The following is a 24,935-nucleotide window of genomic DNA, read 5'->3' as shown; positions in this document are numbered from 1 at the left end:
CTGTCTTTGCATCAGGCACACCTCTCACTCATGGGTATCTCATGGTGAGGCACCCATTTCTACTCTTAAGACTTGTCAGGATTCAATTAGTTTACCATATTGTATTAGACTGCCCTGTTTACCAGTAAGCAGGCAGAATTTGCCTCTAATAATGTCACCACTCTAATGCCCTTATTTTATCTTCCCTCCTTGCTGATGGCCCCACCTTTGACACACTCCCACTTTGAATTTTTGACAGTAACAGATTTCTTGTACAGCTTTTGATTATACTTCTGGCATTTCTCACCGCCCTTACTAGCTCTTATATTCTCCACCCCCGCTAGTGTCAGATAAAGTATATTAAGCTGTTAGCATGCCCTACCCTGCAGCACATTATGACCCTTATGGGTTTAGTGCTTAGTTTTGATTGTAATATATGGGCTTTCCTGACTCCCATGCTACTATATATTTTTTGTACATAGCTCAGTTTGACAGGGGATGAGCTTTGTTCATAGCTGTTATACAGGTGGTGAGCTGTTATCCTACCTTAGCTCATTTCAGAGAGGGAGGGATTGTGAGGAGCTATTTGGCTAAAATGGAGCTTGTGAAGGTAAAACCAAGTTGTCTGGGGAGGAGCTGGTGGTATGGCCTGGAAATAACCTCTTACCTATCTGGTGCATATGAGGATGGCACTAATAGAATCGACTTGAGCTAGACTAGCAAAACTGTCAGCTAATACTGGGTGATGGACTAACTAGAATGAATGATAGTCATATACCTATCAGTGGTTTAGTGATTATTCTAATCAAGGGGGAAGCTCTAAACCCATAGGATTATGCAGCACCTATGGGGGGGGGGGTAATGTGGAAGGTATTCAGGCTTAATTCAGGTAACTGGAGCACAGATCAAATTCCCTAGATCAAGAGCCCTTCACCAGCATCGAGGATGGTTTAGTGTTTAGTTGCTAGAACTGTATTATTGCATTCATGGGTAGGTTTAGTGCTTCATTTCTTATTATAATTGCATTCATGAGGGAGCTTAACCAAAGGGGTCATAAAACCCCTGGATGGAATGGAAGGCATTGAGACTAGTTTCAATAAATTGGACCACAGATCTAATTCTGTAGCTCAAGAACTCCTCACCAGATGGAGACCATCTGGTGTGGAGCTCTTGAGCTGGTATAAACCTTGGTAATAAATACCGACAAGTTGGTTTAGAAAGACACGTAAGCAAACACTATAACATTTATTAGAAAACGTTTGTCCTGGGACCTTGATCACTTCTAACATAGAGGTAGAAAGACATTATATACATATAGGCGGAGAGTGAGATGTGACGCACGTGACCTGAGGAATGTCATAAGAACGTAAGAATGGAGGAACACTGTAGAAGGCCTACTGGCCCATGCGAGGCAGGTCCTTATCAAAACAACCTCTACCTATGATGAGGACGGGTAGACGATGAAATCGTGTGACCCCTGTGTTGTTGGGTTGGTGCTGCTTAAGTATCATGTATGCCAATGATTTTGAAATTTTGTAGTTTCCAGTGTTGCGTTCTATAGTGTCGGTGACGGCGATTAGTGAGGCTTCTAGGCACCATCGGCGTCCGAGGTCTGGTTCGGTGAGAACGAGTTGCCTCGTTCCAGTTCATCAAATGCCCCATGGAGTCTCTGTGGAGGACACAGGCGTACCTTACATCGTCTCTGTTAGAGGCATTTCGATGCTCATTCAGGCGGACTGCAAGATCTTTGCCTGTCTCGCCTACATATTTCTTGGGACAGAACCCACAGGGGATAGTGTAGACGCCTGCTGTAGAAGTTAGAGGTGTGGGGCTGCGTTTCGTAGTGAGGTCTTTGATAGATGATGTGTTTATGGTGGAAACGTTGATGTTACTCATAGCAAGTGCCCGGCGAGTATTCGTGGCAACATCGCCACATGGGAGTACTATGAACTGTTTAGGGGGCTGTTCCATGGGCGGTTTGTTGAGGATAGCTTGTGCCTTGAGTCTGCAATCTCGGATGAAGAAAGATGGGAACTGAAGACGTGTAAAGGCTTGTGTTATGTAAGTGCATTCTTCTTCTAGAAAACAAGGGCTGGAGATGCGAAGAGCTCCCAAGAAGAAGCCAATGAGGACTCCTCTCTTAGTGCGGGTGTCTAGATGTGAATAAAAGTGTATAAGATCGTCCTTGTTGGTAGGTTTTCTATACACTTTGAAGAGAAGTTTGTCACTGTCGGGAGATCTGCACAGTAGAACGTCGAGGAAAGGAAGTTTGCCATCATTTTCGAGTTCAAGTGTAAACTTTATTGATGGTTCAACTGCATTGATCTTGTTGAGAAGGGCCTGGATACTGAGACGTCACGGATAGAAAACCAATATATCATCAACGTATCTTAGCCAGGTAACGGTGTTGGGAATGAGGGTGCTGAATTTCTCTGAAACCTACCAACAAGGACGATCTTATACACTTTTATTCACACCAAGACACCAGCACTAAGAGAGGAGTCCTCATTGGCTTCTTCTTGAGAGCTCTTCGCATCTCCAGCCCTTGTTTTCTAGAAGAAGAATGCACTTACATAACACAAGCCTTAACACGTCTTCAGTTCCCATCTTTCTTCATCCGAGATTGCAGACTCAAGGCACAAGCTATCCTCAACAAACTGCCCATGGAACAGCCCCCTAAACAGTTCATAGTACTCCCATGTGGCGATGTTGCCACGAATACTCGCCGGGCACTTGCTATGAGTAACATCAACGTTTCCACCATAAACACATCTATCAAAGACCTCACTATGAAATGCAGCCCCACACCTCTTAACTTCTACAGCAGGCGTCTACACTATCCCCTGTGGGTTCTGTCCCAAGAAATATGTAGGCGAGACAGGCAGAGATCTTGCAGTCTGCCTGAATGAGCATCGAAATGCCTCTAACAGAGACGATGTAAGGTACGCCTGTGTCCTCCAGAGACTCCACGGGGCATTTGATGAACTGGAACGAGGCACAACTCGTTCTCACCGAACCAGACCTCGGACGCCGACTGTGCCTAGAAGCCTCACTAATCGCCGCCACCGACACTATAGAACGCAACACTGGAAACTACAAAATTTCAAAAACATTGGCATACATGATACTTAAGCAGCACCAACCCAACAACACAGGGGTCACATGATTTCATCGTTTACCCGTCCTCATCATAGGTAGAGGTTGTTTTGATAAGGACCTGCCTCGCATGGGCCAGTAGGCCTTCTACAGTGTTCCTCCATTCTTATGACATTCCTCAGGTCACGTGCGTCACATCTCGCTCTCCGCCTATATATATGTCTTTCTACCTCTGTATGTTAGAAGTGATCAAGGTCCCAGGACCGAAACGTTTTCTAATAAATATGTTAGTGTTTGCTTACGTGTCTTTCTAAACCAGCTCTTGAGCTACATTTGATAGTACAATTCCATCAGAACTGGACTATCAAGGAGCTGGATTTCACAAGAAATTTCCTCATTAAGGATGCCAAATGGAAAGGCAGATGGGGAGGAGGTGTTTTATATTTGAACAGAGGCAGTGGAAGAGATTCAGTTCCTTGGGACCAGAGCCCCGTTGCTGATTAAAGATGAGCAAAAAACATGCAAGAAATTTAACTAAATTTTTTCGTGTGTATTCTAAAGTCATATTAAGCATTTCACATTTTATTGAAGATATTTACACTGTAAAATTCATATCAGTATTTACATGGATTTGTACAAAAATTCAACAACACAGTTTTATTACATTATTATGTAACTAAAGAAAATATTCTACATCATAACATGGACTGGAGGCTGGGATGATATTCTTTCATTTTAATCACGGAGGGTTTAGCGCTTAGTTGTGATTGTAATAATCACAGGGAAGTGCTAAACCTGTAGGGGTCTTAGTGCCTGGGAAGCATTTGTACCCAAGGAAGGGGAGGAAAAGTCGAGTTCCTTGAATCAAGAGCCCTTCACTAACAAGGCATCTCCTATGAGGAGCTGTGATATTATTGTTCCATCAGTGGTCCCACTACAAAAAGCTGCAAATATTCTGGCAAGAAAATAAACAAAACCTGATTGGTTGCTTAAGTTTCTATAGTAGTAAGAACGTATCAAAATGCTGTGGCAACAAACATTATAGCTAAGTATTAAAGGCTGTACAAAGAAATTAAGCAGCTAATGGTTTTAAAAAAAAAAAAAATGCCATTTCTGTGTATCCTTAATATAGCTTCATTTATGCAGACGTTAAATTAAACTTACTGGAGATCATGCCACTGAAATTAGTTCTTAATTTTGATAAAAAATTATGGAAAACCTTGCCATCAATATATAACTGAAGCTATCTATGTGAAGTCAAAAAGAGGGCATTAGGTGGTAGCCATATATCTAGCTAACATACAATATTTTTTTTTTTTTTTTTACAAAATGCTAATATAGGGTCATCATACATACATTAAATAAAAAGGATTAAAAAAATCTTTCTGGTTATAATAAAAAAAAATATGGAAACTTATGAATATTTCATTTAAGTGTAAGAATAAGGTTTGTAAGCGTAAGACAGTATACACCCTACTCCAACAATGACCGGTACAACTTTTAATATTTCCAAATAAAAATTGTTGAAACTGTAATACTGGTCAATTGCGTATGTGTACTTATCAAACTAAACACATTTTAAATTATATGTATAAGTTAACAGATTTCATAGAATAACTCTTATGGTAAACTGTTTCTCCCAGATATGCTAGGTGAGCTTTAGCCCCTTTCCACCCCTCAAGGAAGGTTCCTTGATGTTGGTGAGGGGCTCTTGATTTAGGGAATTGGATCTGTGGTCCAGTTCCCCGAATTAAGCCTGAATGCCTTCCACATCCCCCCCCCAGGTGCTGTATAATCCTCCGGGTTTAGCGCTTCCCCCTTGATTATAATAATAATTTAGCCCCTTTCCTCACTTTTCAAGGTCTGCTTAATTTGATTTTTTTTATAAAATTCAGTAAATGAAAAAAAAAAAGCTACAAATATTAAAACTAATTTTCTATATTTTGATTTTATTCCAAAAATTTATTCTCTACTAAACAGCCTCTAAGCAACAGTTCATAGTTGTTCAAAAATTATACATGAACATAGTATAAAAGCTCATTCATTTTAAGTTGGAGACATGAACTAGGTCACAAAAAATTTAGTTCCGTTATTCTCTATTATTAATTAAAAAGAAGCGCAAAACCCACAGCGCTGTAGAGCAGAGTGTGATACAGGATCAGAGGATAAGTAAGGGTGGAGAGGACAACAAAGGTTGAGTTAGGAAGGGCTGTGAGGAATGCTAAAGGAAGTATTTTCAAGGTTTGTGTAATAAATCGGTTGCTGTCGAAAAGTCGGAGGGAGTCTTTGTCAAAGGTGGGTCCATCAGCAAGGAGGGAAGATAAAGTAAGTGGTGACAACGTCAGAGGTAAATTTTGCATGTTCGTTGAAAGACAGGACAATCCAATAGAATGTGACAAGCCGAAATTGGAACCTGACAAGTCTCGCGGAGAAGGACAGTACACTTCTCCATGAGATACCCATGAGTAAGACGGGTGTGCCCAGTGCAAAGACAGGAGAGCATAGTCTCCCAACCTTGGCATCGATGGTAAGAAGGCCAGAAACCTAAACTTGGTTTGACAGAATGTAACTTATGAGTCATATTAGACCAATGTTGTTGCCAACAGTTGCAAAGATGGCTAGAGATTATAGCAAAATAAGTCTGAGAATGGAAGACCTCTATATGAAACTAGGGAGTCATTTACTGCAGACCATGCGAGAGAGTCTGCCTGCTCATTGCCCTGAACACAACAAGACCAGGGATCCAACAGAAAACAATCTTTGTTTTTGCTAGAAATGCAGCATAACCAAAGTTGTCTACAAAGAACTAGGGGATGAAGTGAATAAAATTTTTGAATAACTTGCAAAACACAAAGGGAATCAGACTACTACAAATGTTGAGGTAGGCGTAGATGTAACATGAATGATTGAAATGAGAACTGAATATAATTCGGCTGTAAAAATGCTAGCCGAGTCTAATAAATGCCCTCATACTACGCTGTCCGGGAACACTGCTGCAAACCCGACACCATCAGAGGATTTGGAACCATCAGTGTACACTGCAATGGTATGAGAATGAGACCAGAAATGGTTAAGAAAAAGAGAGCAAGGAGCAACTGTAGGTAATTAGGCTTTTGCGCATGGCAGTGGGAAAGGACAGGCATGAACTGTCAGAACCTCCCAGGGGGAAGGGGAAAAGTTAGATGCTATATAAACACAAACGGGGGCAACTGAAGAGAAGATATGGAGTAAACGGGCAACAAACATATAATGGACCTCTACTAACATCTGTTAGTAGAGGTCAGTTGTCGGTTGCAGGGGGAAAAACTTAGTCCATTGTGTAGTGTGTAAGGGAAGCAAGTGTCGTGTTGTTTTTTTCTGGGAAAAGTTAAGTAATTGCAGCAGTGTCGTCTGTTAATGGTACTGGTCGTTTAGGTGTGGGACCGGAGGTGGTCCGTCCTGAGATATGTGGGCAATCTGAAAATTGTTGCACCATAGTGGGAGAAGCTAGAAGCATGGTCAAAGACGTGTGGAGGTCGGATGTATCGATGGAGTCAGGAGGAACCTCGGTACCACAAGCGAGCACCAAAATGTTAGCTGCAGAAGGTACTGGAGCATTAGAACGGTCTGAAGAATTGTCCAATAACGAGACAGGATCTTAAGAGGGTGCTGCAGCAGAAAGACGCCCATGAGGAGAAGTTTCATGGATTTGGGACTCCATGGTTAGATCACATTTTTCTTTTTGTTTTTCCATAAAAGGGAAAGGAAAAAAGGGGGGAATGTGGAGGGATAGTTCCTAGGAGGAATGAAAAGGCCGTAAATCCCCCTCCACATCCAAGAGGACTTCAGTGCAGCCAGCATGGAACTCGTGCCATACCCTACACTTCATGCCAGTAAACCAGCAATCCAGGATAGCAACCTCACATCTATCGAGCCACCACAGTGGACAAAAGAGAGGGCGGTTGGATACCTGTCACAAAGCATACCTCCTTCAGCCACCACCTCCCGGAATCCAACAGGAAGCCTCCAGAGATACACCCGTCATCCGAAAAACACCTGAAGCCTCCCCCGGTAGACCAGAGAGGGATTGGGATATCTCCAGATTCCACGGCAAACTACTCCATTACCAAGGACCTCAACGGAATGGGATGGATCACAGTACCCTTTCCCCTACTTAGGAACTAGGATGCCTGAGGGAAAGACTCCAAAGGCTGAAAATAGAATAGGGAAAGAGAAGGAATAGGGAGGAGGAGGAGGAGGAAAGGGAAAGGTATAGGGAGGATGGGATAAGGGAAGAGGGAGTGGGGGGTAATTAGGTTCAGGCAGAGGAAGAAGACCAAAAGGTCCAATTCCTCAGACCAAAAGCCTCTTCACCACACCAAAGAGCCCACTTGAAGAGGCCTTCATTCTCTAAAAATATCATACATAAAAAATATCACAGGACATTATATTTAGAGAATACATGAACGATATAAATGTTGATGTCCCGAGTTGAAAGTGCCAAAAGAGATTACAAATCTTCAACACTACAGAAATTTTCTTAAATCATATGCACAAAATTCATGGAAAAGTCAGTTCCCATAACTATATTTTCCAAGAATTGATTTAAAAATGTCTTGCATCACTCAAGTTCAATTACATTCGAGTATGCAAAGGAAAACATACTTCTAGTAATATGTTATAATGATTACTTTGTCTAACGATGTGAACTGATATACTTAACTGAGAGATTGCATGGCTATTAAGCAGGATTTTTAGAGGAACCATCAATTATTTTTTAAATATGAGTTTGTGTACAAGTATTATGCAGAGGGATGTTTCACCTTTGATGCACTCTCCAACTTTTTTACAGACACTAACTTATTTTCCTCTTGCACTCTTCCCTGCCCCCATTAACCCCTGTCCTAGCACACTCCTGTCCTTCACTCTCCTACCACCTTTGTGCATTTCTCCTTGCAGAGCTGTATGATCCCCTCGAGTTCAGTGCTTAACTTATTATTATTACTGAGGAATAGCATGACAAAGTGGGTGTAAAATCTGAGATGGATGGTAGGAGGGGTAGGGGTCATCCCAGGAATGGCAGTCTCCCACCAAGGCAGGGTAACCCTAAAGAAAAAATACACATTCATTAACATTCATTTAATCGCCATCTTTCCAGTGTACTGACATCACAACCAAATTACCCTCCAACTACAACATCCCCACCCCTCCTTTAGGGTACAGGCACTGCCCTTCCCACCTCCAGGATTCAAGTCTGGTTAACTGGTTTCCCTAAATCCCTCCACAAAAGTTGTATTCCTCATACTCCAACAGGACATCCATAAAAAAAAAAAAACACTCATCTCCATTCACTATCGAACACACTCAAACAAGCCCACTGGATGTTCAAGCACCTAAAACTCAAAAACCTCTTTAACCCCCTTCCCTCTAACCATTCCTGGGATGACCCCTATCCCTGCCTTCTACCCCAGATTTATACAACCTCTTTGTCAGCCTAACCTTCATGCTAAACCACCTCAACAACCTTTCCTCAGCACACTGACTTCTACCCTTGATGATCCGGCATAACCCTTTAATTTATACGTTCTGAATTCTCTAAACAGTATCTCTATTAGGATACTGAATGTGACTTAAGAAAGAGTTAGGTAACGAAAATAAAAAGATAGACAAGCCTGAGCTTGCTCCCACCTGCAGCTCACAAGACTGCCATCCCCACAAGCCCCTTTGGGGCGGGTCAGATGGTAGACCAGAGGCCTAGCTTCTCCCTGCGAGCCTGGGGAGGGCAGGGACTGTGGCTAGGCCTGGGGACAGTTGGTCCCAAAAATAAGGGGGTACGTGTGCCTCCTCCCATGGGAGACTTAGGTCTCAGACACTCCCTAGACAAGGAGCCAAGGCCAGGCCACCACTTCGAAAAGGCCCGGGCCGGGAGAATACCAGCGAATCTATATAAAAAAAAAAAAACAGAAAATCTACACAATGAAAGACTGAATAACAAATTAAGGGAAGGGAGTAAGGAAGATGTAAATTTATTTAGACATTTGAGAGTTTACTTGTCAGTAGATGGGTCTATGAAAGATTAGGTGAACCACAGAGCTGAAAAAGGTGGTGGTGCGCTGAGACATCTGTATAGACAAAAAAAACTTATTCAAGAAGGCAAAAAAGAGAAATGTACCAGAGTATAGTGCTACCAATACTATTCCTCTTCACAGCTAAGAGGAAGCTGGAGGCAGTGGAGATGTCATGTTTGAGGGGAGAATGTGGTGTGAATATTATGAAGAGTATTCAGAAGTACAGTGCCTGCACTCTGAAGGAGGAGTGGAGATTTGCTGAAGTTTTTTTAACTGTAGTGTCAGCACACCTCTGGCAAAACAGTGATGGAGTGAGTGATGAAAGTGTTTTCTCCTTTTTTTGGGTTACTCTGCCTCAGTGAGAAATGGCTGATGTGTTAATAAAAAATAAGTAAATACAGAACATGAAGATTATAAATAAATTCAGAATGAGGAGATTAGATGATGTGGGGCTACCAAAAGTATTATTCAGAAGGCAGAAGGGCTGTTTAGGTGGTTTGAACAGGGAAGGGGTATGGGTTGTCTCAGGAATGGTTAGAGGGAGGGGAAGAAAAGAGTTTTCAGTGCTAGGGGCTTGGACATGCAACAGACTAGTGTTAGAAGTGAAGACAGGTGGTTTTTATGATGAGATGTGCTGTTGGAATGTGAGCAAAGTAACATTTATGATGGGATTCATAGAAACTGGGTAGTTGGACTTAGGGTCCTGGAGGTGGGAAGTGCAGTGCCTACACTATCAGAGGGGTGGGGATGTTACAATTTGGAAGGTCATTTGAGGCTGTAATGTCAGCATGCTTCTGGAAACACAGCAACTGTGCAAATGTTAAAGAACGTGTTTTCTTCTTTGGGGTCACCCTGCCTACCAGAAGACAGCCGTTGAGAGAAAATGTGTGTGTGAGAGTGCATGTGTGTGTATGTATATATGTATATGTATGTGTGTATTTATTATATATAAATTTTTTTAACACATCAGCCATCCCCCACTGAGACAGGTTGACCTGCAAAAGAAGAAACAAAAGTTTTTCTTTTTACATTTAGCAATTCATAGAGAAGGGGCTACAAGCTCCTTACTCCCGGCATTTTAGTCGCCTCTTACGACACACATGGTTTACGGAAGAAGAAATCTCCACTTCCCCATGGAGCATATTATATATATATATATATATTTTTTAACACATCGGCCAATTCCCACCTAGGCAGGGTGGCCCAAAAAAGAAAAACTTTCATCATCATTCACTCCATCACTGTCTTGCCAGAGGGGTGCTTTACACTAGAGTTTATAAAACTGCAACATTAACACCCCTCCTTCAGAGTGCAGACACTGTACTTCCCATCTCCAGGACTCAAGTCAGGCTTACCGGTTTCCCTGAATCCCTTCATAAATGTTACTTTGCTCACACTCCAACAGCACGTCAAGTATTAAAAATCATTTGTCTCCATTCACTCCTATCAAATACGCTCACGTATGCTTGCTGAAAGTCCAAGCCCTTCACACACAAAACCTCCTTTACCCCCTCCCCCCAACCTTTCCTAGGCCGACCCCTACCCCGCCTTCCCTCCACTACGGATTTATACACTCTCGAAGTCATTCTGTTTTGTTCCATTCTCTCTACATGTCCGAACCACCTCAACAACCCTTCCTCATACTGCCTCCAGCCTTCTCCTCACTGCAACAATCACCCATGCTTCGCACCCATATAAGAGCGTTGGTAAAACTATACTCTCATACATTCCCCTCTTTGCTTCCAAGGACAAAGTTCTTTGTCTCCAGACTCCTAATTGCACTGCTCACTCTTTTCCCCTCATCAATTCTATGATTCACCTCATCTTTCATAGACCCATCTGCTGACACGTCCACTCCCAAATATCTGAATACATTCTCCTCCTCCATACTCTCTCCCTCCAACCTGATATCCAATCTTTCGTCACCTAATCTTTTTGTTATCCTCATAACCTTACTCTTTCCTATATTCACTTTTAATTTTCTTCTTTTACATACCCATCCAAATTCATCCACCAACCTCTGCAACTTCTCTTCAGAATCTCCCAAGAGCACAGTGTCATCAGCAAAAAGCAACTGTGACAACTCCCACTTTGTGTTTGATTCTTTATCTTTTAACTCCACACCTCTTGCCAAGACCCTCGCATTCACTTCTCTTACAACCCCATCTATAAATATATTGAACAATCACTGTGACATCGCACATCCTTGTCTAAGGCCTACTTTTACTGGGAAATAATCTCCCTCTTTCCTACATACTCTAACATGAGCCTCACTATCCTCATAAAAACTCTATAATATTAATTTATTTTGTATATATAATGCCTTATATATCAGTGTCTTTGATTAGCTTTCCTTTATGATACTCAATCACTTGGTAATGTAATACGCTTCACAATAGTTTTTAACTGTTTCAACTCTTGATACACAAAGGCATCTTCACTTTTGCTTTATATTACTTTGCACTGAATATCATTAAATATATTTACATTCCCTATGATTTATAAGAGAAAATATAAGTAAAAACAATATAACTCAATTTAAAAATTGGGAAAATAGTAGATGGGTAAATTTTTTTTATTAAGACCACGACGTCAAGTCTTGTTAGAGAAATTTAACACGGAAGTAAGCTGAACCATTTGTCCTTATTTGTAAAGCCTTGCCAGCAAGTGAAACCAATGCTAATATCATCATCATCATCATCAAGCTACAAACACCAAAGATGAAAAACTTAAAAGTAACTTCACACCCTTGATTAGTTATTTGTGTTAGATGAACACATATATGAACTCTGAAAAAAATTCACAATACCATACACTCGCAATATAAAAATGAAACTTTGCATTTTTTTACATGGAATGAAAGAAGTATCAGTGATTATATCCCATTATGAGGTTTGCACAGATGAACCCACAGGAGGGATTTTTTTTTTAAAGAGTTCCCTGTTCACTATGTGCAACATTATCCATGCTTCACACAGTCACCAATACCTTTTTTCCAAAAACTTTTTGGAATAATGTGGTGTCAGCACAGTTCTGCTCACTATCACACAATAAAATCACAACCACTTGCGCTGATAAATGTTGAGGTTTTAACCAGCCACAGTTAGAGGGAGTAAGAAGTTTTCTCATTTCTATCAAGAAACACTAAATACTCTATTATAAAAGCTGTCCTGAAATTATTTTATCACTTTATCACCAGTAGCTGTTGAGTAATTACGTGTATTAACTATCAACAGTGGTCAGTCATTGTCTCGAGCAGCATCATCTTTGGGGCCTGACTCCTCAGGCTTGACAATCTGATAAGTGATGAGGTACTCTGGGTAAGCCTGTAAAGTAAGAATGCATAACATAAATGCCTTTAGGCTATTATTGTTCTTCTGAAGCAGTTAAGCTGCCAATAGATTTTACTATAAACATGACCATTATTACACCATGTTTCCCACTTTCATTCAAGGTTAAATACACAATATTCAAATTAAGCCCTTTCTTTCACACTCCCATACATACCAATAGGTGTTAAAATTCATAACAATTATTCCCACTAGTATGATTATAAAGATTAAATTTATAATCTGTAGTATAAATTTATAATCTGTAGTATTGTTATTGCTGTATTTTATTAAGAAATAAACTCTAAACTTAAACGAGTCATAAAGTGCTCCTATATAATCTACAAGGTATACAGCATTTAACCTGGGCAAACAGATTCATTAAAACAATTATATAAACTGTTTTCAATAAGCAAATTCTATCATAACAACTAAACTCAGAAATGTGACTGAAGTAAATACCTATCTTAAGTTCAATTTATTTATTGTTACAATACTGTATAGAAACAAAGAACCCAGTGATAGCAAAATTTAGTTCTGGTGTTTGATATGCCATTGGTTGATCAGGGAGAGCTACAGCATTGCTCGCAACACAATTCTTTATGTAACAAAAGAACTATTCTTCACTCTTCTCAAGTTCTTGTTTCTGGTTTATGCCCACATGGATTTCATGTCACTTGATAGCTTCCTTCTGCATTATGGGTGGTGGTGGTGGTGGTGGTAAAATTTCAGTGAGAGCACCCCATGGTCCCTTAACAGAAAGCATTATTTGTATGAAAAACATATCTGAGGGAAAAATCATGAGGAGGTGCAAGTTTTTGCTTCCTCAGTCATTTCATTTCCAGATTAGTATACCTAAAATAGATAGGTATTACATACAAATTATATGACACTTGCACACGACATTTAGTTAGCAGTCATTTGAGTAGAAGTGAACTAAGATTTAATCCTTTTCCCATCTCATATATACATCTAAGTCATCGATGCTAATGTCACTCGCGTAGATCTGTTTTAACTATACCTCTCTCAAATATACTGAGTAATAAATTTCAGCCTACACGTATGAGGATGAGTCTGTGTGGTGAGTGTACACAGTATAAAAAAAAATCATGTTCCATGCAGTGCATGAGGGCAAAAAGCAAACCTCTGACCACAATTGTGTTTTGTTTGAAATAGTGACTTAGAGGTGTTTCTAGGGTGGTTTTTATGGTTTTACTAAATGTTTTTTGGTCTCAACTGATAGAATGGAAAACATCCTAATAAAGTTGTAATGATTCTGATCAGTTTCAAACTGAAAATAGCTTGAAATAGAGCACAAAACAGCAGAAATATTTTTATTTGGTGAATTTCCTCAGGAAGGTTAGAGTCCCTGCTTCCCGGTCTATTGGGGTGGCCTAAACCATAACCAATCATTGTTGGTTATATTTTATTATCTGAGAAATAGGGTTTAACTTTCATTTTTTGTGTGATGATGGATTCAAAATGGGGGAAAAGTATTATGTAGGAGAGGCCTGAGGACATAACTGATGAATAGAGGAAAGGCTGCTTTAATGGGTAGAATGCCTAGTGTTTATTTTGGACACTTGCTAAATTGATATTGTTAAATTTGTAAAATTGGCCAAATTACCGACTTCTGTGCACATCATAGGGTAGCTCTGATTATTGAATGGGTGGTTTCATATGCTCGGTCAATAAAATGGAAAATATACTAGCAAAATAGTTAGGAACTGCATCAAAATGAGCACTGGAACCAACTTAAAATAGGGTTCAAAGTTGGTAAAATCGTAGAAGCATAAATTGCACCTAAACCACCAATTTTGCACCTGTGTAATTAGGTAAGTGTTTCATCTAATTTGCATTTTTTGGTATCATTACCTTCAGAAAAAGATTCTATACCATTTAAGAAGATAAAATTAATATATTTTTTGAAAAATTGTGACAGAGAACTTTCACAGCGCACATAAATACAATAAAGCACCTAAACTACTGGAAATGGTTGATGCCCCTTCATTTGTATTCCCTGGAATGCAGGAATTTTAATGTGTACCTGCATGCCAGCACAGTGTGTAAGTTTATTTAGGTACAGGTACACACAAGAGCAATTATCAGAGTATACATAATAATGCAATAACTTTAAAACACTTGAAATTTTGAAAAGTTTCCAGACACAGATGAGAGATGCAGAGCTCATGGAGGATGTAAACAAACAGAGTGGTTCATGGACACTGTTAACAGCGATTCTGGGAGCTGTATAAACAAATTTTTGGTCGTAAATTGATTTAGATAGAGAAAAATTGGATATCACATTGGAGAGGAGGAGTATGGAAGAAGTGAATGTTTTCAGATATTTGGGAGTTGACGTGACAGTGGATGGATTTATGAAGGATGAGGTTAATCATAGAACTGATGAAGGAAAAAAGGTGAGTGGTGCGTTGAGGTATATGTGGAGACAAAAAACGTTATCTATGGAGGCAAAGAAGGGAATGTATGAAAGTGTAGTGGTACCAACACTCTTATATGGGTGAGAAGCTTGGGTTGTAAGTGCTGCAGCAAGGAGACGGCTGGAGGCAGTGGAGATGTCCTTTCTAGGGGCAATGTGTGGTGTAAATATTATGCAGAAAATTCAGAGTGTGGAAATTAGGAGAAGGTGTGGAGTTAATAAAACTATTAGTCAGAGGGCTGAAGAGGGGTTGTTGAGGTGGTTTGGTCATTTAGAGAGAGTGGATCAAAGTAGAATGACATGGAGAGTGTATAAATCTGTAGGGGAAGGAAGGCGGGATAGGGGGTCGTCCTCATAAAGTTTGGAGGGGGGGGTAAAAGAGGTTTTGTGGGCGAGGGGCTTAGATTTCCAGCTGCATGAGAGTGTTAGATAGGAGTTAATGGAGACGAATGGTATTTGGGACCTGACGAGCTGTTGGAGTGTGAGCAGGGTAATATTTAGTGCAGGGATTCAGGGAAACCGGTTACTTTATATAGCCAGACTTGAATCCTGGAAATGGGAAGTACAATGCCTGCAGTTTAAAGGAGGGGTTTGGGATATTGGCAGTTTGGAGGGATATGTTGTGTATCTTTATACGTATATGCTTCTAAACTGTTGTGTTCTGAGCAGCTCTGCAAAAACAGTGATTATGTGTGAGTGAGGTGAAAGTGTTGAATGATGATAGAAGTATTTTCTTTATGAGTCACCCTGCCTCGGTGGAAGACGGCCGACTTGTTAAAAAAAAAAAAAAATGAAATGTCTGCATTATCAAATCTCCATAAAGTGGGAGCCCTCCTGTACTATTAGATTGTGAAAAATCAAACAAATACAATCAAAAGCCCAAATTTGTGCACTTGGATTTTTCTATCTATTTATGGAAGGGTCTCCAGAAATAGATTTGATTCTTTACATTTTCTCTTTTAGTAAATAATGAAGAAAATAAAAATTTACTTTGTATTTCATTTTATATAAATAATATTCTACAAGTTCATTTCAATGAATATTTGTCACCTGTAGCAGGCAGTGGTTCAGGCTCCTTTGGAAAACGTCAACCCTTGTTCCAGCAATATTTCTGACATCTGGCAAAAGTACGAAAAATCGTGGACCACAGATATTGCTTTAGTGTTCTTTAATTGTGCCTATTGTGCTTTGGTAAGCTTGATCTATGAATGTTTAACAAGTTCACAAATGTTTAAACAAAATTTATGAATTATAACACACTTTTATGGAAATGAAATGTTCTAATACAAAATCAAAATTGAAAAAAAAAAACATGTTCTGTTTTTACTGCTGGTAACCACATCCAGACTAAGGGGGTTCAAACTAATGATCCTCGACTGTAAGAGGTGAAGGCAGATTAAGGGATTCTATAGGGATCAGTAGAGTAGATGCAAAGAATGAATTATTTCAAATATTTTCAGGTCTTTTTTTACAGTACAGATTCTAACTTGAAATGTATAACTTTTTTCAACTAAATATTAAGTGCTTATCAAAATTGAGCTGCTTACCTGTTCTCCTCTGTAGACAACGTACTCTGGGTAACAGAGACCCCCAGCACTGGGTCGCCCCACAACTGAATGGTGGCCAGGAGGAGCATGAGCCATCTTCATTGCTGAGAACTGAAGAAATGACTTGCCCAGAGTCACACGACACAAAAGGAGTTGTCTGTAATAAATTTCAAATTTTATCAACAAATAATGCACTCTTCATTTAAGATGTGTAATTCAGTTATGTCCAAGAGATCCAAGTTTTTAGTTTTATAGCCCACAATCTGCTGTAAAATATTGCAAAAGTTCTCTAGATGGGCTTAGGGTGAGCTCTCTTAATACCCCTTTCCTCCTTACACTGTAGACGAGTCCCTTTAAGTTGAACCATGTTAACCCTTTCAGGGTGGGTCCTGTTGTACTATAGCTTTGAAGCACAGGTCCATCCCGTAGTACTACACTATGAGCTCAGCTCACTCAGATAAAATGTGAGCTGTAAACTTGGGCTTAGATATGAGAGAATGGGTGTATGAGGTAAGTGTGCACTATATAAAAAAAATCCTGCAGCAAGCAGTGCATAATGGGAAAAACTGCAACTGTGTTTTTGGTTTAAAACAGCAACTTCGTGGTGTATTTTCGTATGTTTTTTTGGTTGTATTCTCAGCTTCTTGGTCTCACTTGACAGAATGGAAGATATACTACACAAATAGAGATGATTCTGATTGGTTTCAGGACTGAAAGTAGCTTGAAATTGAGCTCAAAGTAGCAGAAACATTCAATTTTTGCCAATATTCCAAAGCACACAAATTACGTCACTCGTCCAATACTCATCCAACTGGTCAGTCAAAAATGCACTGACATTATTTATACAATTATTACAATAATGCAGTAATCTGAATAACAGTAACTCTTCTATTTTTTGTGTGAATAAAAATTCAAAATGGAAAGTAAGCTTAATATAGGAGAGGCCTGGGGACATAACTAATGAACAGAGGAAATGTTTTTTAGTGCCAGGAATGTCTACACTGTTTATGCTGCAGGACCTGTAGCAGTCATAAAGCACCTGGAGATATGAAAAGCATTCAGACTTGACTCAAGGAACTGAAGCACAGGTTTAATTCTTTTAATCAAGAGCCTCTCATCAGCATCAAGGACCCTTCCTTGAGGAACACCATAGAACAAAACTTGGATCAACGTACTAAAAAAAAATAAATACTGAATGACCCCTTGCCCTCACCACTCCCCTCCTCCCAGTATCACTTGAGCTCACCCAGGATGCCCTGAACCAGGATGCCCTCTCTTGAGCAACTTTACCAGCAGCTGAGAGAAGAGCTCAGAGTTGCTAAGCTGGAGATACGGCAATTAACGGAGGAGAACAAGAGGATTCGTAGTAATCCTCCTGTTGCGAGTCCCCAGGTTAAGAGGGGAGCTTGGTCAGTGGCCGGGCAACATGGAACCAAGCTGAGGATCAAGAAAATGGTTGGAGATGCAGAAACAACTAGAACCCAGAAGACTACCGTGGAAACTTCCAACCCATTCTCGGTGCTACCTGACGAACATGGGTGTTCTACTGGGAATGCCACAATGAGCACCAAGGAAGCATTGGCAGACGTGAGTGAGACATCCCTAGAAACCCCAACGAAGACCATCAAGAACGTCTTGACGAATTCCACAAGTGGTGTAATGCCACCTGACAAATGTGAGTCGACTACTGGGAGCATCACGATGGACGACGCCAAGGTAAAAACATTGTTGTTGTTGGGGATAGCCAGATTAGGTACATGGATAGGGCATTCTGCTTGAAGGATAGGAGTAGGAGGCAGAGAGTGTGTTTTCCTGGGGCTGGGATGAAGGATATTCTTAGCCATCTAGATGACATCATAAGAGGTAATGGGAGCAATCCTATTATCTGTCTCAGTGCTGGAGGCAACGATGTTGGCAGATGTAGGAGTGAGGACCTGATTAGCAGGTATAGGTCAGCAATAGAGATAATTAGGAGGAAGGGTGGGAAACCTGTCATATGTGGCATTTTGCCAAGGAGAGGAGTTGGAAATGAATGGTTCTCCAGAGCAATTGGTGTCAATTGCTGGCTGGACAAATACTGTAAGGAAAATGCGGTAACATTCACTGACAACTGGGGCCTCTTCTATGGCAGAAATGACATGTATGCCAGGGATAGGGTTCACTTATCTAGGTGTGGGGTGGGAGCACTGGCCAATGCAGTTGGGGGGAGCTGTTAGGTCTTTAAACTAGGAATAGTTAGTGGTATGGTTGAAGTGTAGTAATATGAGTACTAGGAGAACTAGTAATAGGCAAAATGAGGTGGATATTGGAAAGCCAGTGGCACTAATTGACAAGGACAGTAATAGGTTTAGTGGAATAACAGAAAGGAGCAGGAAGAGTAAAGACAAAGGAGGGTCTTTAAATATATATTACACAAATAGTCGCAGTGCTAGGAATAAGATGGACGAGTTGAGACTAGTTGCTAGTGCAGGTAACAATGATGTATTTGCCATAACTGAGAAGTGGTTTAATTCAAAAAGTCGGGACATGCCTGCGGAATGTCACATTCAGGGTTTTAAATTGTTCCAAGTAGATAGAAGTGTCAGGAAGGGGGGTGGGGTGGCATTTTATGTCCGAGATCACTTGAACTGTTGCATAAAAACGGGTATTAAGTCTGAAGTAACACATACAGAGTCTGTTTGGATAGAATTTTCAGAGGGGCATGAAAAATTAATTTTAGGTGTGATATACCGTCCCCCAAACTTAGATAGGGACCAGGGGAGACTACTATGGGAGGAAATTGTTAGGGCCACAAGGCACGATAATGTAGTAATTCTAAGAGACTTTAACTTTAGTCATATTGATTGGAATTTCTTGACTGGGAATTTAGAATCATACGACTTCTTAGAAGTAGTTCAGGATTGTTTTTTGAAGCAGTTTGTGACAAAACCTACAAGACTTAGTTCTGGCAAACAATGAATCCCTTGTTAATAATTTAGAAGTTTCAGAGGAACTGGGTGCTAGCGACCACAAATTAATTACATTTAGCATTGAATGGAAGTATGATAGTAGGGATAACTCAGTAACAGTCCCAGATTTTTGCTTAGCAGATTACGATGGGCTTAGAGAACATTTATCATCTGTTGACTGGGGTAACGAAGAAAGCTATCAATATGACAGTTTTCTGAACACTATACATGAGGCTCAAAGAACGTTCATCCCGTATAAAGAAATTAGATCAAATAGAAATGACCCAAAATGGATGAATAATAGGCTCAAATATCTACTAGGGCATAAGAAAGGAATTTATAGGCGTATTAAAAGAGGTGAGGGTTATCTTATGAATCAGTATATTGACATTAAGAGGGACATTAAAAAGGGGACAAGAAAAGCTAAAAGGGACTATGAAATTAAAGTTGCTAGGGATTCTAAAACTAACCCAAAAAGTTTTTTCCAGGTATATAGAACATAAGTCAGAGATAAGATAGGTCCCCTTAAAAATAACTATGGACATCTTACTGACAAAGAGAATGAAATGTGCTCGATTTTAAATAATTATTTTCTCTTGGTTTTTACACAGGAAGACACTAATAATATTCCAGTAATTAATTTTTATAGTGGGCCAGAAGAAGATAAATTATGCAACATCACAGTCACTAGTGAAATGGTAGTGAAGCAGATAGACCGACTGAAGCAAAATAAGTCACCGGGTCCTGATGAGGTTTTTTCAAGGGTTCTTAACCCTTTGAGGGTTTTGGTCGTACTAGTACGTTTTACGCGTAGGGGTTTTTGACGTACTAGTACTCATAAATTCTAGCGGCCTCAAATCTAGTGGGAGAAAGCTGGTAGGCCTTCATATGAAAGAATGGGTCTATGTGGTCAGTGTGCACAGTCTAAAAAAAATCCTGCAGCACACAGTGCATAATGAGAAAAAAAAAACTTTGACAATTTTTTTTTAATAAATCGGCGACTTTGCAGTGTATTTTCGTATGGTATTTATTGTTGTATTCTAGTTTTCTTGGTCTCATTTTATAGAATGGAAGACATATTACAGAAATTGAGATGATTTTGACTGGTTTTACAATGAAAGGTGCCTTGAAATTGAGCTCAAAGTAGCAGAAATGTTCGATTTTTACCAAACTTCAAAAGTAAACAAATCGTGCCAAGCGTGCAATACACGTCAACTGGTGAGTCTAATATTCTTTTACAAGTGCACCAATAATATTTATACCATTTTTTACACTAATGCAGTAGTCTGCATAACAGTAAATCTTATATTTTTTGTGAGAATAAAAATTCAAAGTGGAAAGCAAAAGAATATAAGAGGGGCCTTGAGACGTGACTAATGACTAGAGGAAATGTCATTTTAGTGCCAGGAATGTCTTTCTTGTTTATTCTGGACCCTATTTGGAAATTGGCATCTTTTGAAATTTGTGTGAAATTGGCAAAATTGCTAAATTCTGACCACTGTACTGGATAGTTGAATTTATAAATGGGTGGTTTCTTGCACCCATTCGATAGAAAAAATGGAGTTCTAGCGAAATATTCATGTTTTTTGTCGACTAGTACAGTGAAATTGGCCGAAAATGGGGCTCAAAGTGGGCAAAATCGCCGATGCGTAAACATCGCCGAGACCGCTAACTTTGCGAGAGCATAATTCCGTAAGTTTTCTATCAAATTTCAAACTTTTGGTGTCTTTATGATCGGGAAAAGATTCTCTATCTTTTCATAAGAGAAAATATTTTTTTTTTTTTTTTTAAATTTGGCCGACCCTGAGAACGAGTTTCGGAGAGGGCCTGTCGACCCTCAAAGGGTTAAGGAATGCAAAATGGAACTCTGTGAACCATTAACTAATATTTTTAATTTATCTCTTCAAACAGGTGTAGTGTCTGATATGTGGAAGATGGCTAATGTAATTCCTATTTTTAAAACAGGGGACAAGTCATTACCGTCAAATTACCGCCCAATAAGCCTGACCTCAATTGTAGGCAAATTACTAGAGTCAATTATAGCTCAGATTATAAGAAGCCATCTCGATAAGCATACCTTGATTAATGATACTCAGCATGGATTCACAAGAGGCCGGTCTTGTCTAACTAATTTATTAACTTTCTTCAATAAAGCTTTTGAGGTGGTTGACCACGCTAAAGAATTTGATATTATTTACTTAGATTTTAGTAAGGCTTTTGATAGAGTTCTGCACCAAAGACTGTTAAAGAAAGTGGCAGCTCATGGCATTGGGGGAAGGGTGCTCTCGTGGATCGAATCATGGCTCACAGACAGGAAGCAGAGTGTGTCCATAAATGGGGTTAAATCCGAGTGGGGATCAGTAACAAGTGGCGTTCCACAGGGATCAGTCTTGGGCCCGTTGTTGTTTATAATATATATCAATGATCTTCATGAAGGAATTACTAGTGATATGAGCAAATTAGCCGATGACACAAAGATAGGTAGGATAATTGATTCAAACGTAGATGTTAGGGAACTTCAGAAAGATTTAGACAAACTCTATTCTTGGTCAGAAAAGTGGCAGATGCAGTTCAATGTAGATAAATGCAAGGTTCTGAAGCTCGGGAGTGTCCATAACCCTAGCACTTATAAGTTAAATAATGTAGAACTTAGCCATACAGATTGCGAAAAGGACTTGGGGGTTATGGTAAGCAGCAACCTTAAACCAAGACAGAAATGCCTAAGCGTACATAATAAGGCAAATAGATTACTGGGATTTATATCAAGAAGTGTAAGCAACAGAAGTCCAGAGGTCATACTGCAGCTTTATACATCATTAGTAAGGCCTCACCTAGATTATGCAGCTCAGTTCTGGTCTCCATATTACAGAATGGACATAAATTCGTTAGAAAATATTCAGCGTAGGATGACTAAATTAATACATAGCATTAGAAATCTTCCTTATGAAGAAAGATTGAAGACTCTTAAATTACAATCACTTGTTAGACGAAGAATGAGGGGAGACATGATCGAAGTGTATAAGTGGAAGATAGGTATTAATAAAGGGGATATTAATAAGGTCTTGAGGATATCTCTCCAAGAGAGAACCCGCAGTAATGGATTTAAATTAGATAAGTAGTAATTCTAGGAGACTTTAACTTTAGTCATATTGATTGGAATTTCTTGACTGGGAATTTAGAATCATACGACTTCTTAGAAGTAGTTCAGGATTGTTTTTTGAAGCAGTTTGTGACAGAACCTACAAGGGGTAATAACCTGCTTGACTTAGTTCTGGCAAACAATGAATCCCTTGTTAATAATTTAGAAGTTTCAGAGGAACTGGGTGCTAGCGATCACAAATCAATTACATTCAGCATTGAATGGAAGTATGATAGTAGGGATAACTCAGTAACAGTCCCAGATTTTCGCTTAGCAGATTACGATGGGCTTAGAGAACACTTATCATCTGTTGACTGGGGTAATGAAGAGAGCTATCAATATGACAGTTTTCTGAACACTATACATGCTGTTCAAAGAATGTTTATCCCTTATAAAGAAATTAGATCAAATAGAAATGACCCAAAATGGATGAATAATATGCTGAAATATCTACTAGGGCATAAGAAAGGAAATTATAGGCGTATCAAAAGAGGCGAGGGTCATCTTATGAATCAGTATATTGACATTAAGAGGGACATTAAAAAGGGGATAAGGAAAGCTTTGTAGATGAATGGTTCAGAGAATCGACATGTTGATAAATTAGACACATGTGCAACTCTTGGGTATCTTTATTGAGGAAACGTTTTGCCACACAGTGGCTTCATCAGTCCATACAAAGGAGAATCTTGAAGAACAGGAGGAGAATGAGGTAATCAGTCCCTCAACCTTGAGTCGATGTTGTCAGTCCATCAATCTTGAATAGAATACGGCATACGTGCTGAGAAGGAGCTTATAAACCGTTGGCAGGAGAGGTGTAGCAGTCATAGGTGGTGTCACATTTGTTCAATGTGGAAGTAGGTCGTGCCCAAGAATTAGGCAAGCGAAGAAGTTGTCAGACACTGCAACTTCTTGGGAGCTTAATACTTGGGAATTCTTCGCTTGCCTAATTCTTGGGCACGACCTACTTCCACATTGAACAAATGTGACACCACCTATGACTGCTACACCTCTCCTGCCAACGGTTTATAAGCTCCTTCTAGCACGTATGCCGTATTCTATTCAAGATTGATGGACTGACAACATCGACTCAAGGTTGAGGGACTGATTACCTCATTCTCCTCCTGTTCTTCAAGATTCTCCTTTGTATGGACTGATGAAGCCACTGTGTGGCGAAACGTTTCCTCAATAAAGATACCCAAGAGTTGCACATGTGTCTAATTTATCAACATAAGGAAAGAGAGTAATTGTGGTAGGGGACCTGAATGCTAAAGTAGGAGAAACTTTTAGAGAGGGTGTGGTAGGTAAGTTTGGGGTGCCAGGTGTAAATGATAATGGGAGCCCTTTGATTGAACTTTGTATAGAAAGGGGTTTAGTTATAGGTAATACATATTTTAAGAAAAAGAGGATAAATAAGTATACAAGATATGATGTAGGGCGAAATGACAGTAGTTTGTTGGATTATGTATTGGTAGATAAAAGACTGTTGAGTAGACTTCAGGATGTACATGTTTATAGAGGGGCCACAGATATATCAGATCACTTTCTAGTTGTAGCTACACTGAGAGTAAAAGGTAGATGGGATACAAGGAGAATAGAAGCATCAGGGAAGAGAGAGGTGAAGGTTTATAAACTAAAAGAGGAGGCAGTTAGGGTAAGATATAAACAGCTATTGGAGGATAGATGGGCTAATGAGAGCATAGGCAATGGGGTCGAAGAGGTATGGGGTAGGTTTAAAAATGTAGTGTTAGAGTGTTCAGCAGAAGTTTGTGGTTACAGGAAAGTGGGTGCAGGAGGGAAGAGGAGCGATTGGTGGAATGATGATGTAAAGAGAGTAGTAAGGGAGAAAAAGTTAGCATATGAGAAGTTTTTACAAAGTAGAAGTGATGCAAGGAGGGAAGAGTATATGGAGAAAAAGAGAGAGGTTAAGAGAGTGGTGAAGCAATGTAAAAAGAGAGCAAATGAGATAGTGGGTGAGATGTTATCAACAAATTTTGTTGAAAATAAGAAAAAGTTTTGGAGTGAGATTAACAAGTTAAGAAAGCCTAGAGAACAAATGGATTTGTCAGTTAAAAATAGGAGAGGAGAGTTATTAAATGGAGAGTTAGAGGTATTGGGAAGATGGAGGGAATATTTTGAGGAATTGTTAAATGTTGATGAAGATAGGGAAGCTGTGATTTCGTGTATAGGGCAAGGAGGAATAACATCTTGTAGGAGTGAGGAAGAGCCAGTTGTGAGTGTGGGGGAAGTTCGTGAGGCAGTAGATAAAATGAAAGGGGGTAAGGCAGCTGGGATTGATGGGATAAAGATAGAAATGTTAAAAGCAGGTGGGGATATAGTTTTGGAGTGGTTGGTGCAATTATTTAATAAATGTATGGAAGAGGGTAAGGTACCTAGTGATTGGCAGAGAGCA

The 24,935-nt window shown here is 39.7% G+C and overlaps 1 protein-coding gene across 3 annotated transcripts in view; it reads right to left on the bottom strand.

Moving 5' to 3' along the window:
- Positions 1–11,322: 11,322 nt before the first annotated feature.
- Positions 11,323–24,935, bottom strand: part of Tnks (tankyrase) — a 102,546-nt gene continuing 88,933 nt past the window's right edge. Inside the window, exons 21-23 of one of the 3 annotated variants that reach the window (XM_053788358.2) lie at positions 16,439–16,595; positions 15,942–16,009; positions 12,345–12,448 (exon numbers count right to left, since the gene is read on the bottom strand). In XM_053788358.2, coding sequence (XP_053644333.1) covers positions 15,959–16,009; positions 16,439–16,595 — 208 coding nt within the window. In that variant the 3' untranslated portion in view covers positions 12,345–12,448; positions 15,942–15,958. Of the gene's footprint in view, positions 12,449–15,941; positions 16,010–16,438; positions 16,596–24,935 lie in introns of all 3 variants that reach the window. The other 2 variants (XM_053788345.2, XM_053788352.2) reach the window with 2 other exon arrangements.

The sequence above is a fragment of the Cherax quadricarinatus genome, chromosome 31, assembly GCF_038502225.1.
Source record: "Cherax quadricarinatus isolate ZL_2023a chromosome 31, ASM3850222v1, whole genome shotgun sequence".
NCBI lineage: Eukaryota > Metazoa > Arthropoda > Malacostraca > Decapoda > Parastacidae > Cherax > Cherax quadricarinatus.
The sequence above is the reverse complement of the archived record's forward strand: the minus strand, read 5'-3'. Positions and strand labels throughout refer to the sequence as shown.